Here is a 19693-nt window from a genome sequence, read left to right as displayed (position 1 = left end):
CCTATTCATTCTTTTATATGTACTGGTTCATGGGGTCATTACCTATTTATTAGTTTATTATTTAATTTAATTTTTTGTTGCACTTTCTGTGATCACTGCACTGATATTTCACAATTTTTTAAAAATGAATCCCAGAGTGGGGTTTGCGCCCTCTGGTGGTTCATAGCAGTACTGCATGTAGGCAGTGAGAGATAATTTAAAAAATGTTGGGTTTCTTTTTAAATGTACCCATCAATTCATTTTGTTTTGTATTATGTTTTGTGGCTGGATTGTTTTGGGCAATACATGAATCATTTATTGGGTGGCCTTGGCTCAAAAGGATTTAGATAGTTATTTAGTTAAAAAATCCATTCTCCATTTTCTTTTCTTTTTTCTTTGGAAATAATATTTTATGAATTATATTTTAATGTAGCCTATATTATATGTTTCCTGGCATTTGTTATTGTGTCTTGTATGTAACCCTGTTAAATGTGCTGCTGCCTTTTGGCCAGGGCACTCTTGTAAACAAGATTTGTTTTTTTTTTTGTTTATAAATCTCAGTCAGGTTTTCTTTGAAATAATATTCTCTGCCTTCAAACCATGGCCAAATAAGTTCACACAATGCTGATTAAGATTATTAGTGATCAATCATTCAGCAGTGTGGTCTGATATTATTGATTGACGGAGTCAAAGGTTACACACTGCAGCTTTAAGTCTGGTAATGGCTGAGCTACAAAATTATATCTAGGCCACAAAGGCAGAAAACCCTACATGCAGTGTGTAATTTACAACACCAAGTGGCGCTGCTGGACAATGCTGAGTACCTGAACGCCACAAACAACAACATGCTGGCCTCACTTGAAGGGAAATGAGCCAAACAAATGTGACCCCAGGATCCATGTAAGTGAAGTGTTAAGTGTCTTCAGGACAAAGGAAGGTTCCAGTGTGATGCAGTGAGCTTTAAAGTGTGGGTTTAGAAGAAGTTGCTTCTGTGCCTTCTGTGTTTACACCTGCTTGGTTAGCATGTGTTTCCTCTAACCCTGTGTGTCCTCTCTGCTTCCTTTCATACCTTATCACACTCATCACCATCACTGTCGTCCACCAACTGCAACGGCACACCTAACGGTTACCATGTTTATTTTCCACCCTGTCCTCCACCCCAGGTTCTGTTGCTGTCATGCACAGGAAGTTACTCTTCTGCTTTTGTGCTTCTGCGGTTTCTGTGTTGTGTTGCATAGTGTGTCACAGTCCCCTCTCCTTCCTCTCACACAGGCACCACACTGTTCTAACCTCGACAGAGCACTTCTCGGTCACCTAGTGTGAAGAAGTGATACGAGACTATAGTAAGTTCTGTGTTTTGTTATTTTAGAGCCTGGGACGTTCTGACAAGTTACCTGTTTCTGACCAGAGAGTGACAGGTTGATGAGGGGCCAGACATGAGGACAAAGTACCTCATTACATCTACCAACCTGTCCTCAGGACCAAGACAGAGCTTCATGTTCTTCTCCCTGAAGACCCACACACTTGAAATTTAGGCCTGCTCACTGGTGTAGTCGTCTGGAGTGGCCACTTTTGTTTTTTTCTTGGAATACACTCATTTCTCAGGAGAGTTTTTCTAAAACGCTGTCCCCCTGGATTACTTGTGGAGATTAGTGATGGGGAATGCGGCCGCAGGGGGCTCAGAGCAGGAACCGGCTGAGGGCCGAGAAGCCAGGAACTCGGTCGGGGCGGCTTCAGGAATGAGTGACCCCACGCCAACCTTGCAGAAGAAGCAGCCAGCTCCCCCCAAACTGCCCATGCCTCCAGAGGAGGAGCTGGAGGAGCGATTTAACGTGGTGCTGGTGAGTAGACGGGGCAAGAGGGCGCACAACAAAAACACACAGATTATGCTCTTGCAGTTTTACGCGCGCACAGGAGGAAGTAAAGAAATAACAAACCACATCCAATTTACTTTCTCTAATTTGTTGTGCCATCATCATATTTCAGAACATCTAAATCTAGAATCCCATTTGTCTTAACTTTTAAACAAATTGCTTTCAATTTTCCCTTAAAAAAAAGAAAAGCCATTTAAGGGAGTCATTTAGCAAATTATATTTGAACAAATGTCAACATCCGTTCCGTTCACTGTGAACACAATATAGTCAACAGCTTCTTTCCCTCGCTGGTCGATTTTGAAGTTGTCAGACAAGGAAAGGGTGATAAGTACATACGTAGGCATCTGGCCTCAAGGGGAAGTTGAGCAACATGTTTATATGAGGGAGACCAAAAGAACAGAAAGCAAAAAAAACAAACTGTTTTACCATTCTATCAACAACATCCTAAATCAATTCTGACATCATAAAACATGAGGCGTGAAAACAAGTGTGTGGTAGCAGAGACAAACGAAGCACCTCAATCTCACTGCATCTAATTTTAATCTTATTTTTCACATAAGAATTCAATTGAAGTAAAAATCTGGATTTTGTGTTTTAGGTTAAGGTCTCAAACTTGCGGCCTGCGGTCCACACGCGGTCCGCCACGTAATATCAACTTATCAAGTTATTTCTATGTGGGGTTTTTTATGAATCGATTAATTTTGCGTCATAAATACTTTTTTTTATTGTGAACTTAATATCATTCCATATAAAAACAAACACTTTTATTTTGAAATGATGTGAAATATCATCATAAATGTTATTGTTTCAATGTCTTCTTCCTCAAAAAGTCGGACTTGACTGGACTCCCAGTGGCCCCCAGGTCATTTAAGTGTGAGACCCCTGGTCTAAATAGTGTTAATAGATTTGGAAACCACCTCACGTCAGCAACAACCAGCGCAGCCTGGTGGAAAAAAGGTCAAATTCAACCTTTTATGATGCTGCATCAAAGTTTCCACAGCAACTGTTATCTACTGTACAATAGAGCTACTTTTCTAGATTGTCTAGGATTGTTTCATCCATAAAATGTGTGGGGAAAAGAGGATGTTATCACGTTAAGGTTTGGGAGATATTTTACATCTCCCAAACCTTAACGTGATAACATCCTCAGTGTTTTGTTTTGTGGTCAAACCAGAATTACTCAGTTTTCTATCACACAGGGTCAAAGAAACCAGAATATATTCATATTTAAAGGTGTTATGTGTAAGAAACAGTGACACCTAATGGTGAGACATTAGACCGTAACGCATGAATGACTCCTCTGCTCTTCTCCCCCCCCCCCCCCCCCCCCAAGCACATTTGGAAACTACAGTATGTTGCACTCAGAAAGGATGTTGTACTTTTTTGTTTGCATAATAAGCTTCCTCCTCAAAATGCAAAAAAGGATTAATAGTTAATTTGTCCATACAGGCTGCTGTAGAGAAATACACGGCCCCTGCCGAAGGTGCTGTCCATGCAGAAAGTTTATTTTGAGGCTAGAAAAAACACATTTATGGGTTCTAAATGTTACACAATGAACCTTTTATGAAGCTGAAATCAAATAAATTCTAATAAACTCTAAAAGAAACAGTCAATTATGAATCAGTTGTCTAAATACTTGACAATTTTGATTAGTATTTTAGACAGAACTCCCTTGTTGTTCAGTAATTATCAACTTTACTCAATAAGGTTATTTTAATACCACTTTTTTTTCTTTTAATTCTAGTGTAAATGTATGGTTGTTGTTTTTTTAATGGTACTACCGTAACATTTTATTTAGTTCATTTTTACCAGTGCGTTCATCACAGTGACATTTAACAAAAGAAAATTGGAGGAAAATTTGAATAAATGAAAACAAACACAACAATTACTTTCCTCAAACAATACTTAAAAAGTCGACATCCATCCCAAATATTCCTTTGAAATTCCGTATTTATTTTCAAAATTAGCCAATAATTGATCATTTAATGAATTTTAAAGCCCTATCAAGTAGACTGACTTAATGACTTAAATATTGTGACTTAAATGTGGGTTTTTTTTGTTAAAACTATGTTGGCCTGTTGGCCTGTGCTATAACAGTTCTTTTACAAAAGTATGATGTCACTTCCTCTTTGGTGAAAATATCTCCGATCTAAATGTCAGAGAAACTTTTGATTTCTTCAACATCTCGTGCTGCAAGGAAACAAAGGCTGGACTTCCTTCTTCATTTCGTTTTTTGTATTCGATGTGCTTCATGGACATAATATTACCATACCGTGTTCACATTATGGCATAAATGTGGTATCACGAAACCCGCAGTGAGACCCCACCCTGGCCTCGCCAACGACTGAACCTGCAAAGTCCCCAGCAGCAAAGCGACAGAGCCATTTCCGTTATTACTTCTCCTTTTTGTGTAAAGAAGTGTGAAAAAGAAATGACAACCCTCTGCTTGAGTGCTCTCTGTTAGATTTAAGATCAGTAAAAGTTGAAATGTTGAAATCCTGAGGATAATTGCAGGCCTATAAGACGCAACGTGATTATATCATTTTTGTTCTTATCTCTTGTTACAGTTGTTTTTATTTAGTGAATATTTCACATTTTTATATACAGTGCTTACATTTACTAGACCATCTGTCATAAAACCGACGAAAAAAATGAGATAAAACTGAAAAAAAGATAAATATTTTATGAATCTTTCAAAAACTTGTTTAGAACTACATAAACAAACAAACTGAATTCACCTCTTCATAACCAAATTGTGAGCCGGCTCACTGGGCTTCTTCTTCTCTGAGAAGTCAGAAATGAATCAAGCATAACATTCAACCACTTAAATAGATTTTTCTGTTCAGGAACGCAAGTAAATAACTACAATTTTAAATTTTCATGAAGTTATAACAGTAAATTTAAAAAAATCCTGGATTACAGTAATAATTACATTTTAGCATTAAAAATATAAATTTGAAATAGACAAGAGCAAATAGTTGTTACTCACACATTTATAACTATTTTTATAACTGTTATTCTATTTAACTTAATTGCTTATTGGACCTTTTTTATTACTTAAATTGTTATATTTCATTTTACTTTTCAGTCTCCTTAATTTTCTTCTTCTCATAAACCAAAACAGTTTATATGTATGTGTATCCAGGTGCAAATCTTCACAGTTTAGTGTATAGTATAGAAATTATAAATGTTGTGGTAAAAGTATCTTCTGCCTCTCTGGTCAAACAACACAAGCGTTCAAATTTTGCCAGTGCTTTCTTGGTGCACTCTCGTTGTCCCTGACTCCTCATCCTTTTTTTAAATATACATCAGCGTTGTCTCTTCCAGACCACGCCCCCTGCACTGCTCCCCACTCCCCCTCCTCATTTTTCAAAATTAGACATTGGGTGGAGTTTGTGTCAGAAGACAAAGGTTTAGTTACCATTTAACAATTTGTTGTAATTGACTGTTGCAATAAAACTAATTAACATTTGGTTGTAATTTTTACCTCAGTACTTTTTTAAATCTTATTATATCTCTTTCTGCGCTGTTTTTAAGTGTTTGTAGCCTTAATCTGCCTTTATGTATGAAAAGTGCAGATAATTCCGATACATACTGTATGTTTAATAAATTAATCATAATTTTATTTTTATATGTTATTTACAATACGGAACTGGAAAATGTTGATTTCAGTTCTTAATTGTCAGTTGAATTTCAGAGTAATACTCATACAAGGTGTGTCAATGTGACATCTCAAAGTGAAAGTATGAGCTGTAAAAGTGGTGGCAGATGTTCTTCATCTGTTCTCCATCCTCCACACAGCTAAGAGGATTATATACAGATTGTGTTGGAAAAGGCACTACATGTAAAAAATGTCAAAAAAAATAATCATTTAAATTTAATAAAAGTGTGAAGGTTTGTATCCACGGTAGATACCAAGAAAGAAGTCAATGTTCTTAATTTATCATGTACTTTGTTTAAACATCTTTAGTAAAGGAAGCAATTTAAGAATAATTTCTTACTCGTATATGACAATCTTTATCCTTAGATCTTTTAAAATTCCTATTTTACTACAGGGGCGCCATGGGCTGCAGTGAAATCAAATAAATTATGGGACAATAACAAGATTTAGATAAGACAATTTCGAAATTCAAGTCAAATCAGGAAGATTTAAAAGTGATAAATGAAAGGAAATTACATTTTAATAAATTTGAATATGCAACGGAACACAGTATCCATTAGCAACCAATCGACACATGCATATAAACAGATAAACAGTGAGTCATCTGTGCTTCCGGTCGCAGGTAGTGAACACCCTTTTGCTTTATACCGAAAGTGCATTTGTGGTTTTGAAGACTTTAATATTGTTGCATCAGTTAGAAAGACAAAGAATTATATACAGCATACGCTGTACACATAGTGTATGACATAAATACATTGTTAATCTTACATTTATCTTCTTGTTTGCTTTATATTTTTTTTATATAAATCTATAGATTCCTTGTGTTGAATCAATGTGTTATTTTCCTTTAACCCTTTCAGAGCCACATGAATTTGCCTCCCGACAAACTGAAGCTGTTGAGTCAATACGACAATGAGAAGAAGTGGGAACTGGTCTGTGATCAGGTGAGAGCGTTTGATGGAAGATATGTAAAAAAACACTCAAAGTGGGTGATACAGACACACTGCTGATTGCTGTGTGAGAAAAACCACAGCTTCTGTGGTGGCGACTGTCTGAGGTGTTGGCATGGCGACGGAAAGACATTGACGTCCGCTCTATTTAAATAATAACCTGTCAACAGCAGTTTTGGGGTTGATGATGAACAAAAAATGAACTGCAAAAAGTGACTCATCTGCAAATGTTTGTTCCCCAGGAGCGTTTCCAGGTGAAGAGTCCTCCGTCCACTTACCTGACCAAGATCAGGAGCTTTTACCAGGATCAAGGAGGCGTTTCTCGAAGGGTCAGCGTCACACCGCACCATTCATCATGGACTCAGTTTAGTTTTCGAATCTAAAATCTTATCATTAAACCTTTTTCTTGTTCAGGGGAAGAAGAGGATCCAAGATGCCACTCAGGTTCTTAAAGATCTGGAGATTTCCCTGCGCACCAATCACATTGGGTGAGCTGGTTTAGTTGAGATGATGAGTCTTACTTAATGATTTAAGTAGTTTTTAATAAGGCACTTAACCCTTAGAACACATAGCATTTAGGATGCTGTTTTTCCCTTACTATGTTAAAGCGAGAGGCTATGTGTTTCATAGAAATCTGGTTAAATTTGTTAAATTTGGAAATATGTCACCTTTCAAAGTTCACTTGGCTCATTTCTATCAATAAAAATCAAGTATAAAAACAGTCCATTTGATGACTTCTGCACAATTATTGCTACTCCCGTAAAATACAATAAAAAAAGGAATCATAACTTTGATTCAACAACACATAAAAAACACATTTTCTAAAGCCTGAATATGTGAACTATAAACTCCCTCAATACATATGAGGAGTTATTGTATTATTCCCACACCAAATTACCAAGGGTTACTAGGGGTTAATGCTTCTATTATTCAAAAATAAATGTAGTCTTTGAAGGAACACATACAACAGCATTATTCACATTTGTATTTTCAATGCGGAGACAAAAATGGCCAAAAAGAGTTTAAATCCAATGATATTGATAATGAACATGATGAATTTCAGATAAATAAAGATAGATTTTAGCTCCTATTTTAAAGTAAAACAAGTTTTTAAACTTCTTTCAGCCAGAAATAGTGAACAATAATTCTAAATATTGTCTGTGAGCAATTTCCGAGCCTCAGTTTTTAGTTCCAAAATTTTTTGCTCTATATAATAATGAGTCAAATTTTGTTACATTTACTCTACCCCGCTTTTCTTCATCCAAGTGCATTGGAGACACTATGTAGCCTCCAGTTAGCATCAAAACTCACAAGATGTTTAGTTTGTCCTTTGTGGGCTACTGTAAAAACATGTTGGTGGTGATTTTAGTCTTATTTTTCCAGAAAAATATAAATACTTTCACCTAAACTTTACAGACTGGACCTTTAAATGATAAATATTATGAATTCAACAGTTCAGTCTTCTGTTTTTTTCTGTGTGTTGTACAGTGTGTTTGTAAGTAAAATTTTCTTTGGTTTCTTTGCGTAGATGGGCTCAGGAGTTTCTCGATGAACAGAACAATGGTCTGGATGTTCTGGTGGAATATCTGTCCTACGCACAAAGCCATGCCTCGTGAGTCACATATTCAGGGCTTTTACAGTCCAATAATTCCGTCACCGCAGTAGATGTTTACTAGATGTGTTTCTGTCCCCTCTGTAGGTTCGATGTGGAGAGTAGTGTTGAAAATGGCGTCACCCTGTCCGACAGAGGACGACCGGAGAGGTCGATGGAAGATTTGACCAAGAGCTCCAGCACCAGCAGCTCACATTCACACGGGATGACCAGAGCTGCTCGTGCTCTCACTGTGAGGTAAGAAGCCCGAGGAATAGGAAATGATTTCCCTCATTTGATCAAATATACTAGCAACAAATGATAATTGTGTGGACAAATGATCCACAAATGTGCTTTAACTAAATAGAAATGGAGCAGAAATGTAAACAACACACATGGTCTGTCTCTCGAATAGAGCTGCAACGGTTATTCAATTATTAATCGATTACTAAATTGAATGTCAACTATTTTGATTGTTTTCAAACCGACAGATGAGTCGATTATGAAAATAAAATAATCACAAATAGTTTCTGTCTGTTTTTAAGCAATAAACACAATCGCACATTAGTCGTTCTGAAGATGTCATAAAATGGTGGAAAAATAATAATTTTGAAATATCTACTAAAAGTAAGCAGTGATACTTTTAGTGATTTGAAAAAATGAGCCTACATTAAACAAAGAATTTTATTTTCTCAAATTGATTCAAACCCATTCAAATTGTAGCAAATCAAACTGAATCGTTCCATAATATATATGGAAGATATAGATATATATTTTAAAATGTAAGTGCTAAATTAAAGACAATGAACATTTAATTAAGGAACAAAACTTTCAGATATTAAACTGAAGTTACAGTGCAGTTCTCCGAATTAAAAAGCAGAAGCAAACCTTTTTCAAGTCAAAATTGGCTAATTAATTAACGCACGCACTACAAATGATGAAGTCCTGTTAAAGAGGAACTTTAACCTCATTCACTCGTTCATATTGTCAACAAAACTGACTCATGCGAGGGAGAAGTGTGCTGTCGTAGAACCGCAGAGGTGAAAATGACGTTTTGTCACACGAGTTGAACTGATGGTCACCTCTCTTCACTTTATTCTGTTCATAAGCAACACAAATGCTCTTATAAAAATATCTATCAAGCGAGATACGCGTAAAATACACAGAAACTACAAGCCTTACATATAATTAATCGATAAACTTTTTAACATAATAAAATTAGTTGATTAATCATGGTAACAGTAGCATTCTATATCAAAACGAACACTTTTATTTGGAAATTTAAAAAAATAAAATAATAATAATTCTGTTTTTATCATCACTAATATTGTTTTTATGATGGAATATCATGATATAAATATATATATTTTTTTTACTTTTTTCACTTGTCCGGCCCCTTCCTGACCAGACTTAGATGCTCAGTGGTCCCCAGGTCCCCCAAGAGTTTGAGCTCTAAACCCTCTGTACATACACATACAGTAACTGTCCAATCAAGTGTCCCTTCATTTGTCCTCCTTCTACAGGATCAGCTCCACTCTGGTGAACAAGATGCACAAAAAGCCCCACTCGTCCCACCAGAGAGATGACGTGCATGTGTGCATCATGTGTCTGCGAGCCATCATGAACTACCAGGTAGAGTCTTAAACAAAACGTCTGCGTCTCGCTTCGTTGATATAATTGCACAGTTTTCCGCTGCTGCTTCAGTTTTTCATCAAACCGAACACATTTAACCATAACAGATCTGTTTTTATCTCCCCTCTACTTTCAGTCTGGCTTTAACCAGGTGATGACACACCCACGCTGTGTGAACGAGATCACCCTCAGTCTGAACAGCAAGAACCCCAGGTGAGTGGGTTTTGTGTGATGATCTCTCTCTCTCTCTCTCTCTCTCTCTGTGTGAATCCACACTCATCAGCACTGTGTTCTCTTCTGCTGTGACAGAACCAAAGCTCTGGTGCTGGAGCTGCTGGCCGCCGTGTGTCTGGTCAGAGGAGGACACGACATCATTCTGTCTGCTTTTGACAACTTCAGAGAGGTGAGCTGGAAGGTGAAATGACAGTGACGAACAGGCATATAAAACTTCCTTTTCGCAATCCCACTTAAAAAATATTGCAGGATATTCTCTGAAAATTATGACCCGGTGTTCATGGACAAACACATACTATGTTATTATTATTATTATTACTATTATTATTATTATTATTATTATTATTATCATTATTATTGTTATTGTTATTGTTATTATTATTAATAACACTGAACCCTTTTGGTTTCATTTTTCATCAGTAAGCGTCAGTAAGAGGCTGAGATTGAAAATGAAAGTGTGTGTCTGCTATAACATACTGTAAAAATATTACATATGTTCAATATCCACCAACAAAGAGAGAGAGAGAGTGTCACAGTCTGTCATCAGCTTCCTCTCTGCTTTCAGCCATATATTATATTTTTTGTACCTTTTTTATAGTCTTATTATATATATATATATATACAGTATATATACATATATATATATATATATAAATGCACGTGTATTACTTATTACCTCTATCGTTACTGTCTTTGCTGCTGTGACACTGCAAATTTCCCCAATGTGGGACTAATAACGGACTTATCTTATCTTATACCTATAATTTAATGCCACAGTTCTCAAACTGTGGGAGCTTCTTCTGGTGGTACAAGTAGCTCACGTAGCAAAATGGAGGAAAATAGAAAATACTGTATTATATATGTATATACCTGGGTATGTGGCTGGAGTGCATAGAAAATAAAACAAATGACCAAAAAATAATAGTCCCCTTATCTCTCACTCACATCTTAATCTACTGTAATTTCAATATACCAGTGTGTGAGGTATATGTGAGGAAGAGGAGGATGATGAGAGAGCTAATTATCTTATTGGGAATAAATCTGCCTCCTGTGAAAAGTCAGTAGCTGACTTTGCTCGACCTTTTTACACCACTTATTTAAATGATGATGGTGTTCAGCAGCTCAATATTTACTTGGTATAAACAGTTTGAGATCCACTGGTTTAATGCAGATCCTTGTTATTATTCTTCTCATCTGGTCAAAACCTTTTTTGAGAGGGGTACCAAGGCTTTTTTAAGCTTTAGTATCATTCACTATTTCGGACTCTGCTCACATCCTGTGTGTTGAAGTGCTACGACGAGCTGTGTTATTGGGTGGAAGGCAGTGGGTGGTGGTGGTGAGTTCCACCACACAGTGATGGCCTCATTTAACTCCGAGTGTCGTACATTTGTTTCAGACTTCCCCTCCTGCATTACTCACCCTGTGACTCAATCCACCCCTCACATGCGCCGTGCTAATCGTTTGGCACATCATCATGTGCACAGAAATAGAGCAGTCATGTCTGTTTTATTAAAAGTATAGAGGAGAGTTAAGAATATTTTAGTTAACCTTACTTAAGTAGTCACTTGATCAGTGACTACTTAAGTAAGGGCTGCGATGGCCCTCCTAGTGGCTCTTGTTGGTGCTGCAGCTGGGCAGCAAGAGCTCGTAAATATGAGTTTTGTCATTAAGCTGTTACGTTCAAGAGTTCAGAGTTGAACTATTTTTTTATTTATAGAACACTTTGCTTTTTGACCCTTAACTTAGAAAAACAACAACCTTGCTAGTTATAAAAAAAAAACTTCTCAAAATTAAGTAAATTCAGCTAAATCTTAGTAGATATAAAGCAAACAGAAGTTTCCTCAGTTTTGACATTTAAAACATCCCTGAGTTGGGAAATGGCAAATTAAAACGTCAGAAATGGACTTGTCTTGTCCTCCTACTTCCCCTTGTGGGCAACGGTTGAAATGCATTCACAGAAGTTATTCAAGTAAAAATAATGAATAAAATAACGTCTTTTTTCCGAAGGTGAGCAAGGAAAAGAACCGCTTTGAGAAGCTGATGGAGTACTTCATCCACGACGACAGCAACATTGACTTCATGGTGAGTTTGCCATTTATGGTTATGGTGTTATATACTTTGAATTACATATGAATCATTTGAAAAGTACTGTATAATTAAAGTATATCCATATTTGGTTGACAGATACACATACATTAGTTATTAAATAATCTGTTGAGGTGTGGATTCAAACTGTGTGATACTGTGTTGTGTCTGTTTCCAGGTGGCCTGCATGCAGTTCATAAACATTGTGGTTCATTCAGTGGAAAACATGAACTTCCGTGTCCATCTACAGTACGGGTTCACTCACCTGGGACTTGACAAGTACCTAGAGGTCAGTAAACGTACAATAAATGGTCAGCGTCAACCATCATTTACCTATAAGACCAAAATAGCTGGAATTCATATAGACAGTGTGAATGTGCAATGTAAAATGACTCATGATGTGACTTCTCACATTGGTTAAATAGACGGAAAAGATAAAATACATACATTAATAAGATTGAATAACAATATTTATTTAAAGGTACATATGTTATACAGTTTGAAGTGACAGTGAAGGCTAAAATATAAAGTAAGAACTGAAAATTAAAAGTGAAAGAGCCAGTCATTTCCCTCCAGTCAGTGTAGACCAAAAAGAATGAATGTCATTTTCATCCCCAAAACAAAGATATTCAGTTTACTGTCATAGAAGAGGAAAGGAACTAAAACACATTTACATTTAAGAAACTGAAATCATTGAACTATGTTTTATGAAAGGAAACAAATACTCAAACCAATGAAACTCTGTGACGTCTGGTGGTGTAAATAAGGAGATGATCACTAAGTCATTTTTAAGAAACAAACATTGAAGTCCATATAAAGAATGCTGTTTTTTCCCCACCACAGCATTTCAAAATGTTCGTGTCATCCGGTGACTTTACAGAAACCTTGGTGTCTCGCAGGTCGCTTTTTTCTGCCCATACTCTTCCTCATTCTGTCAGATGTCACACACTTGTTTCCCTTTATTTTTACCTGAATACAACACGATAAGCTCCTATCACACGACATCTTATCTTTTCTAAATCTTTTCTGGTTGTGGGGGGAATTTCTGAACTTGTCTTACAGATCTAAGATGTATTTTTGATGACTTCATACAGCTCAGTTTACAGATATCTAAATAAATAGATCTATATATAAATCTAAATATAAAGTGTGTAAGAATGAATCATCTCATCTAATGACCAGACAGCAACAAAGTCACTCCTCCCTTTTCCAAGCATGTCAGGGAACTACAGTGACCTTTGCAAAGCTGGAAGGATGTTTTTCTTCTTCGTTTATATCATAATATTCCCATTTAAAATGTAAAATGCACTGGTTTCTTCATACAGGCCACTGTAGATACATGGCAAGTCAGGTCCTACAGGTAAAAGATGAGTGTGCCACATAGTGTTGTGCCAAAAATGTCACATTTCCGGCAAAAATAGAGCAGATGAAGAAGAGATTAGCATGTTCACTGAGAAAAAACAGCATGTAATTTGAGCTTGGAGTGATTACACACATTCCCACTGGTCAATACAATTTATTATTTTTATATTAATACAAATATACCCTAATACAAACATACTTATGTGTACTATATTCAATTTATGCCGATAAAACCTCCTAAATGTCACTCACTGGACCTTTAAATAGCTTATATAAAGTGTTAACAAACTTGAAACACAGACTGTCAACAGTATGAATTGTACCGCTCAAATTCAGTAGGTATATTGTTCTGTAAGCATGCAACAAATACCTTATATACTATTTCAAATCTAATGTAAATTATTGTGGACTGTACACCCTTTTTGTGTCAGAGTCTGAAAGAAACAGAGAGTGAGAAGCTGCAGGTCCAGATCCAGGCCTACCTCGACAACGTGTTAGATGTGGGCGCTCTGCTGGAGGATGCTGAGAACAGAGGAGGGGTTCTGGATCACGTGGACGATCTGCAGGAACACAACGTTCAGGTGAAACTAAAGAGAAAGGGAGAATCTCCGGGGGGGGGGGCAACATCTCCAATGTTGTGATGCTAAATCAACGATTTCCTTGTGTTGCAGCTGAGCACTCGGCTTCAGGAGATTGAAAATCAGACGACGGAGCGAATATCTGTGCTCGAGGCTCAGCTCATGCAGGCGACCAAAGAGACGGAGCTGCTCAAAGTGAGTGCTGCTGTGTGAGTTGTACAGTGCTTAATTGGAACAACTAGACAGGAAGGAGTGTGTGTGTGTGTGTGTCTGTCTGTCTGCGGTTATAATGAGGTCAAACGGTCAAACTCACTTTATTCTAAAAGTTAAAGGATGCAGTCTGACTGTTAGCCAGGAAACCACTTTGGCCCTGACTGAAATATCTCAAAGGTTATTTGATGGATGGACACATTTGTGGTGTCCACTCATGGTGCTGCTATTTTTCTCTAAGTGGGAACATCATTTACTGACTCAAAAAGTTTTCCCTTACTGTCAGAACCCTGAGATTGAGAGACTTGTGTTTTTTAGAGTAGTTTGCGTCTGTAATGTTGCATTACGACATCCTTCTCTTAAGACTGAAACACTCTAGATTAGTGATAGTTGTTGGACTATAGAGCTTTACAGCTATTTAACGTGAATTTGACCTTAACAATTTCACTGACAGCAGCTTTATGTTTTGTTTTTATCTCACAGGAAAGCCTGCGAGATTCCTGTTCTCAGGTCAGTGCTCTGCAGCAAAGAGAAAGAGAGCGGGAGATTGACCGGGAGCGGGAGAAGGACAGGGAGCGTCTGATCGTCTCTGGCCCTCAGACCTCCTCAGAGCTGGAGGAGAAGATCCAGGAGCTACAGGAAAAGGGGCTGCTCCGTCTCGGGCGCAGTGCCTCAGGAGGTCTGGACATCCAGGTTGTGCCGGTCACAGTGGTCGAATACATCCAAGCTCCACCCTCGTCCTCAGTCACTCAGCCCTCTGGAGATTCAGCATCCAACCTCCCTGCTTCTGCTTCTCCTCCACCTCCTCCTCCACTTGGGGGAGGTCCTCTACCTCCGCCTGCCCCTCCTTGTGCTGGACCTCCACCTGCCCCTCCTTGCTTTGGACCACCACCTCCACCTCCCTTGCCTGGTGCTGGACCACCACCTCAACCTGCCCCTCCTTGCTTTGGACCACCACCTCCACCTCCCTTGCCTGGTGCTGGACCACCACCTCCACCTCCTCTGTCTGGTGCTGGACCACCACCTCCACCTCCACCACCAGGTGCTGGTCCTCCTCCTCCTCCTGGAGCTCCAAACTCTCAATCAGGTGAGGAGTTTGACAGAGAAAAGAATCAGAAAACATCATGATCGGTGTGGATCAGTATTTGTTTGATGAGTTATCTTCTCTCTCTTTTTCCTCAGGTATAAAGAGCAAGAAGCCCATTCAGACAAAGTTCAAAATGCCGTTGTTGAACTGGCAGGCCTTAAAACCAAACCAGGTGACGGGCACCGTCTTCAATGAGTTGGACGACGAGCAGGTCTTGGGGGTAAGAAAATGCTTCCTCTGTCTTTCATTTGTACTGATGAGAATGTTCTGAGAGTTTCATTTCCCGTCTTTGCTGTTTTATCAGGAGCTCAACATGGAGATCTTCGAGGAGCACTTCAAGACTCGGGCCCAGGGAAGTTCAGCAGATTTCTCCAATGTGAAGAAGAAGTCAGTCAAGAAGACTCCCAGCAAGACTTCGCTGATGGAGTCAAACAAAGCCAGGAATCTGGCCATCACTCTCCGCAAGGGAGCGATGCCTCCATCTGATATCTGCACTGCCATAGAGATGTACGTGCTCTTTCATGACCTTTTCTGATGTAACTTACTCAGCATCGTTTGTCTCGTACGTTAATTACTAAACCAGGGTGTACCTCACCAGCTTGGATTGGCTCCAGTGACCCAGTGACCCTCATGTGGAGGATAAAGTGACAATGAATGAATGTGTTAATTACTATGTCACTGTTTCTTGCACAGGTACGACCAGCAGGCTTTGTCCTTAGACTTCCTGGAATTGCTTGAGCACTTCATACCATCAGAATTTGAGATGAAGCTGCTGCTGAACTACGAGAAAGACGGCCGCCCACTGGAGGACTTGGCGAGTGAGGACCAGTTTATGATACGCTTCGGGAAGATCCCTCGTCTTAGCCAGCGGATAAAGACTCTCACTTTCATGGGCAACTTCCCAGAGACTGTCAAGCGCCTGCAGCCGGTCAGTTTGTCTCATACATTGTGGTTTGGGTTTGGTGAGGAGAATGAGATTTTAACCAGATGTTTTTTGCTTCGTCCACAGCAACTGAACTCCATCATTGCTGCGTCCATGTCCATCAAGTCTTCGGTGAAGCTGAAAAAGATTTTGGAAGTGAGTAAAAGGCATTACAGCTCTTATTTTTTTTTTATAACGCAGGAAAAGATTGTGAAATCCATTGAGGGTCGTTCAGTTGCCAACCACCAGCATGTTTTTCATTTGGAATTAACTCACGTTTACAAGTGAGACCTCGCCAAGACAGCATCACACACACAGCTGGACAATGACAACAAAAATGATATAATATCCAGTAGAGAAAAAACATAACAACATAGATTTAGAATCAGAAAAACTTTCTATCATGACAGAAAATGAAAGATGTGGCTCAACACAAAGCATATTAATACTGATATCGTGTTTTTTTGGTAGCCCATGGCTAAGGGAATTGGGTACTAACTCTCAAACTCATCTGTTTAAAGATGCTTACAACCTAAAGTGTATTATTGTTCTTTGTACATTGTTTTATATATAGCTTTTCTATGTTTTAATGTCCTATGATTTTAATGTAAGGTGTCCTTGGGTGTCCTGAAAATGTAAATGCCAGTGTCTGCAACTTCTGCAGACACTGGAGAACACAACAGGAGAAGCTCTTAAGAATCCACATTGAGTGAATGGTCACGTGTCCTGCCTCCTCCCCACTTAAGTCAAGGTGTCATTGACCTCTTACTATGATCCTTCAAAGATCCTCCTGTTGTTATGAACTCCTCCTCCTCAGAAAATGTCTTGCTGTGTTCGTCATATTGTAGGTGATGTCATGTCCGAACCCAAATCTGCGAACATTACTTGGAGTTCATGTCTGAAAAAGGCTTTAGCATCACAGTGTGTTTCATCCGTATAATGAGGTCGGCCTTTCACAGGCTTATCAAACCTGCGTGTGTGTGTGTGTGTTCAAACATCTCAGAGTACAGTTTGAGTCTTTCCTCTTGATCCAATCTGCCCTCTTCACAGTGTTTACATCTAACGTGTTCACCCACAGATTGTCCTCGCCTTTGGCAACTACATGAACAGCAGTAAGAGAGGTGCGGCGTACGGTTTTCGGCTGCAGAGTCTGGACCTCGTGAGTAGCTTCTCTCATTTGATTTACTCTCTCACTTGAGAAAAAATGAGTCTATAACCAAAATCAACTTTATCTAATGTTTGTATTTTTTAGCTGTTGGAGACCAAGTCAACCGACCGCTCACAGACACTTCTGCACTTCATCACAAATATCATTCTGGAAAAATACTCAGACTTGGCCAATTTCCACACGGAGCTACACTTTGTGGACAAAGCCGCTCTCGGTACATGCATGCACACTCCTGTCATGGAGTTTGTTTTATACAGAAAATCAGGGAAAGGTATTCACTTCATTTTTTATTTTTTTTGCCAGTGTCCCTGGACGGCATTCTCCAGGACATCCGCTCATTAGAGCGAGGAATGGAAATGACTAAAAAGGAGTTCCTGGTGCAGGATGACAGTCCCGTGTTGAAGGAGTTCATCAAAACCAACTGTGAGCAGCTGGAAGCTCTGATCAAGGACAGCAAGACGGCACAGGTGAGCCCTCACTTTCTGCCAAACCTGTCTCCAAACACCATCTTATCACATGCTCACACATACATGCGTTCATCTGCTGCAGGAGGCTTACGGCTCTGTGGTGGAGTATTTCGGAGAGAACCCCAAAACCACGCAGCCTTCCATGTTTTTCCCCATGTTCGCACGTTTCATTAAGGCCTACAAGGTAAGGATGGATCACACTGTGTGTGTGTGTGTGTGTGTGTGTGTGTGTGACATACATCCATCAAGCCATGTTGATTGAATGTTAATTGTTTTTTCTCCTCTGGATTAAAAACGCAGAGAGCACAACAAGAGCTTGAGCAGAAAAAGAAAATGGAGAGTGAGAGGAGTGAGGAAAAACAGTCGCCGTCTCCCAACAAAGCTGGGACACCAAAGGTGCGAAATTTTAGATATGTATCAGAGATTTTTAATAGGCTGGGAATCTGTAAACCTTCCTGCATTTATTATTATTATTATTATTATTACACAAAAAGTAAACAAAATAAAACAGCATGAATTCTGAGATTAAAGTCAGAATTTGAAGAAAAGTCAGTCAAAAAGTCAGAATTCTGACTTTACTCTGACTTTAATCTCAAAATTCTGACTTTAATCTCAGAATTCTGACTTGACTCTGACCTAATCTCAGAATTCTTGCCGTTTTATTAAATTTTTTTTCTCTCTTTCAAAATGTTTTTTTTTTACATGTGACCCTAATACTCTTCGGTAGTTTCCTTTTTTGTTTTTAGGTAAAAAAAATAATCTGACATGCTTGTGGAGAAAATATTCATACACATGGGTTTTAATGAATTCTACACTATAATAATACTGTCTCGTAGTATTTAAATGACCATAATACATTATCATTTATGATATTGTAATATAAAATCGTTTTCAGTTTAATTTACAAAACACATCATCCAACATTTTCTTAAAAACTTTCTTAGGAAGAAATTTGAAGAAAGGGTAAACCATAATAATATAAAACTTGTTCATTATTTATTTTTTAAACTTTTCCAGGGACCTGTGACGCCCAAAATGCCGCAGATGGACTTGATAGCAGAGCTGAAAAAGAGGCAGGTGAAACCACAGGTACGCGAAGGGAAGGACGGCGCTCTAGAGGACATCATCACAGGTAACTTTGTCATTCTGCGATAATGTAACGTTGCGTTTGCTGCTGTGATATGTTGGCTATTAAAAATTTGGGTCAAATACAATTTTAATCTCAGTGAGTCTGTTCATGTTCTGCCTCAGATTTGAGAAACACACCGTATAGGAGGACAGAAGGTCGACGGACGACACCACGCCAGGACACTTGAACCACTTCTGGTCCCATTTTTTTTTTGTACCTAGGATCATAGTCATGCATACAAAAAACAAACAAAAAATACTTAAAAGTGTTCTGTATGTACAGTATATCAAGATATAAAACTTGCAATATGGCATTGTGTATTTTAGCTAACATGTTACTGTTTTTGTTCTGTAAATAGACTTAAACTGTTACATAATAAAAAAAACACAAGGCTACAAATTTCCAAATTTTGCAAAGATGAACAAAATATTTCTGTAATGCCTCATGTCTTCAATAAAAAATAAATCAATATTTTAAAATAAAGCTATTTAACCCACTGTTTCTTTTTGTTTTTTGTTTTTGTTTCTTATTTGTATTTAATCGACAAAATCAGAGATTTTACCTCTTTATACCTGAAACTATGTAAAAATCATTCCCTGAAAAGAAAACTCAAAGGTCCTCAGCCTCCTGAGAGGTTTGTAACAGCAATGACCATGATTTCTACTTTATTCATGATCACTCTCTGGGTTAGTGTGACCCTGATCTCTTACTCCCAGATACTAACTAGTACTAGTAACTTTCTTCTCAAATTTTGGACGATATAC

The 19693-nt window shown here is 38.2% G+C and overlaps 1 protein-coding gene across 1 annotated transcript; it reads left to right on the top strand.

Moving 5' to 3' along the window:
• The first annotated feature begins 1475 nt into the window (after window positions 1–1475).
• fmnl1a (formin-like 1a) lies at window positions 1476–19418 on the top strand. Its single transcript, XM_058654721.1, has 25 exons — window positions 1476–1820; window positions 6375–6458; window positions 6707–6793; window positions 6879–6952; window positions 7993–8076; window positions 8164–8313; window positions 9579–9687; window positions 9824–9900; window positions 9997–10090; window positions 11929–12003; window positions 12185–12295; window positions 13800–13949; window positions 14040–14141; window positions 14640–15243; window positions 15339–15463; window positions 15548–15750; window positions 15937–16171; window positions 16253–16321; window positions 17244–17324; window positions 17418–17547; window positions 17637–17800; window positions 17883–17984; window positions 18101–18196; window positions 18818–18932; window positions 19052–19418. The coding sequence occupies exons 1-25, from the start codon at window positions 1635–1637 to the stop codon at window positions 19114–19116; spliced, it is 3372 nt and encodes a 1123-aa protein (XP_058510704.1). The 5' UTR covers window positions 1476–1634; the 3' UTR covers window positions 19117–19418.
• Window positions 19419–19693: the final 275 nt, after the last annotated feature.

Source organism: Solea solea, chromosome 16 (genome assembly GCF_958295425.1).
Source record: "Solea solea chromosome 16, fSolSol10.1, whole genome shotgun sequence".
Classification (NCBI taxonomy): domain Eukaryota; kingdom Metazoa; phylum Chordata; class Actinopteri; order Pleuronectiformes; family Soleidae; genus Solea; species Solea solea.
Note: the sequence above shows the minus strand (reverse complement) of the source record. Positions and strands in the feature narration are given on the sequence as shown.

What these genes read in the sequence shown, in the direction of transcription:
- fmnl1a (XM_058654721.1), top strand. Translation starts at nt 1,635, where the DNA reads ATGGGGAATGCGGCCGCAGGGGGCTCAGAGCAGGAACCGGCTGAGGGC. An exon ending in GCTCGTGCTCTCACTGTGAG is followed by an intron (nt 8,314 to 9,578) that starts GTAAGAAGCCCG and finishes CTCCTTCTACAG; the next exon opens with GATCAGCTCCACTCTGGTGA. An exon ending in GAGCCATCATGAACTACCAG is followed by an intron (nt 9,688 to 9,823) that starts GTAGAGTCTTAA and finishes CTCTACTTTCAG; the next exon opens with TCTGGCTTTAACCAGGTGAT.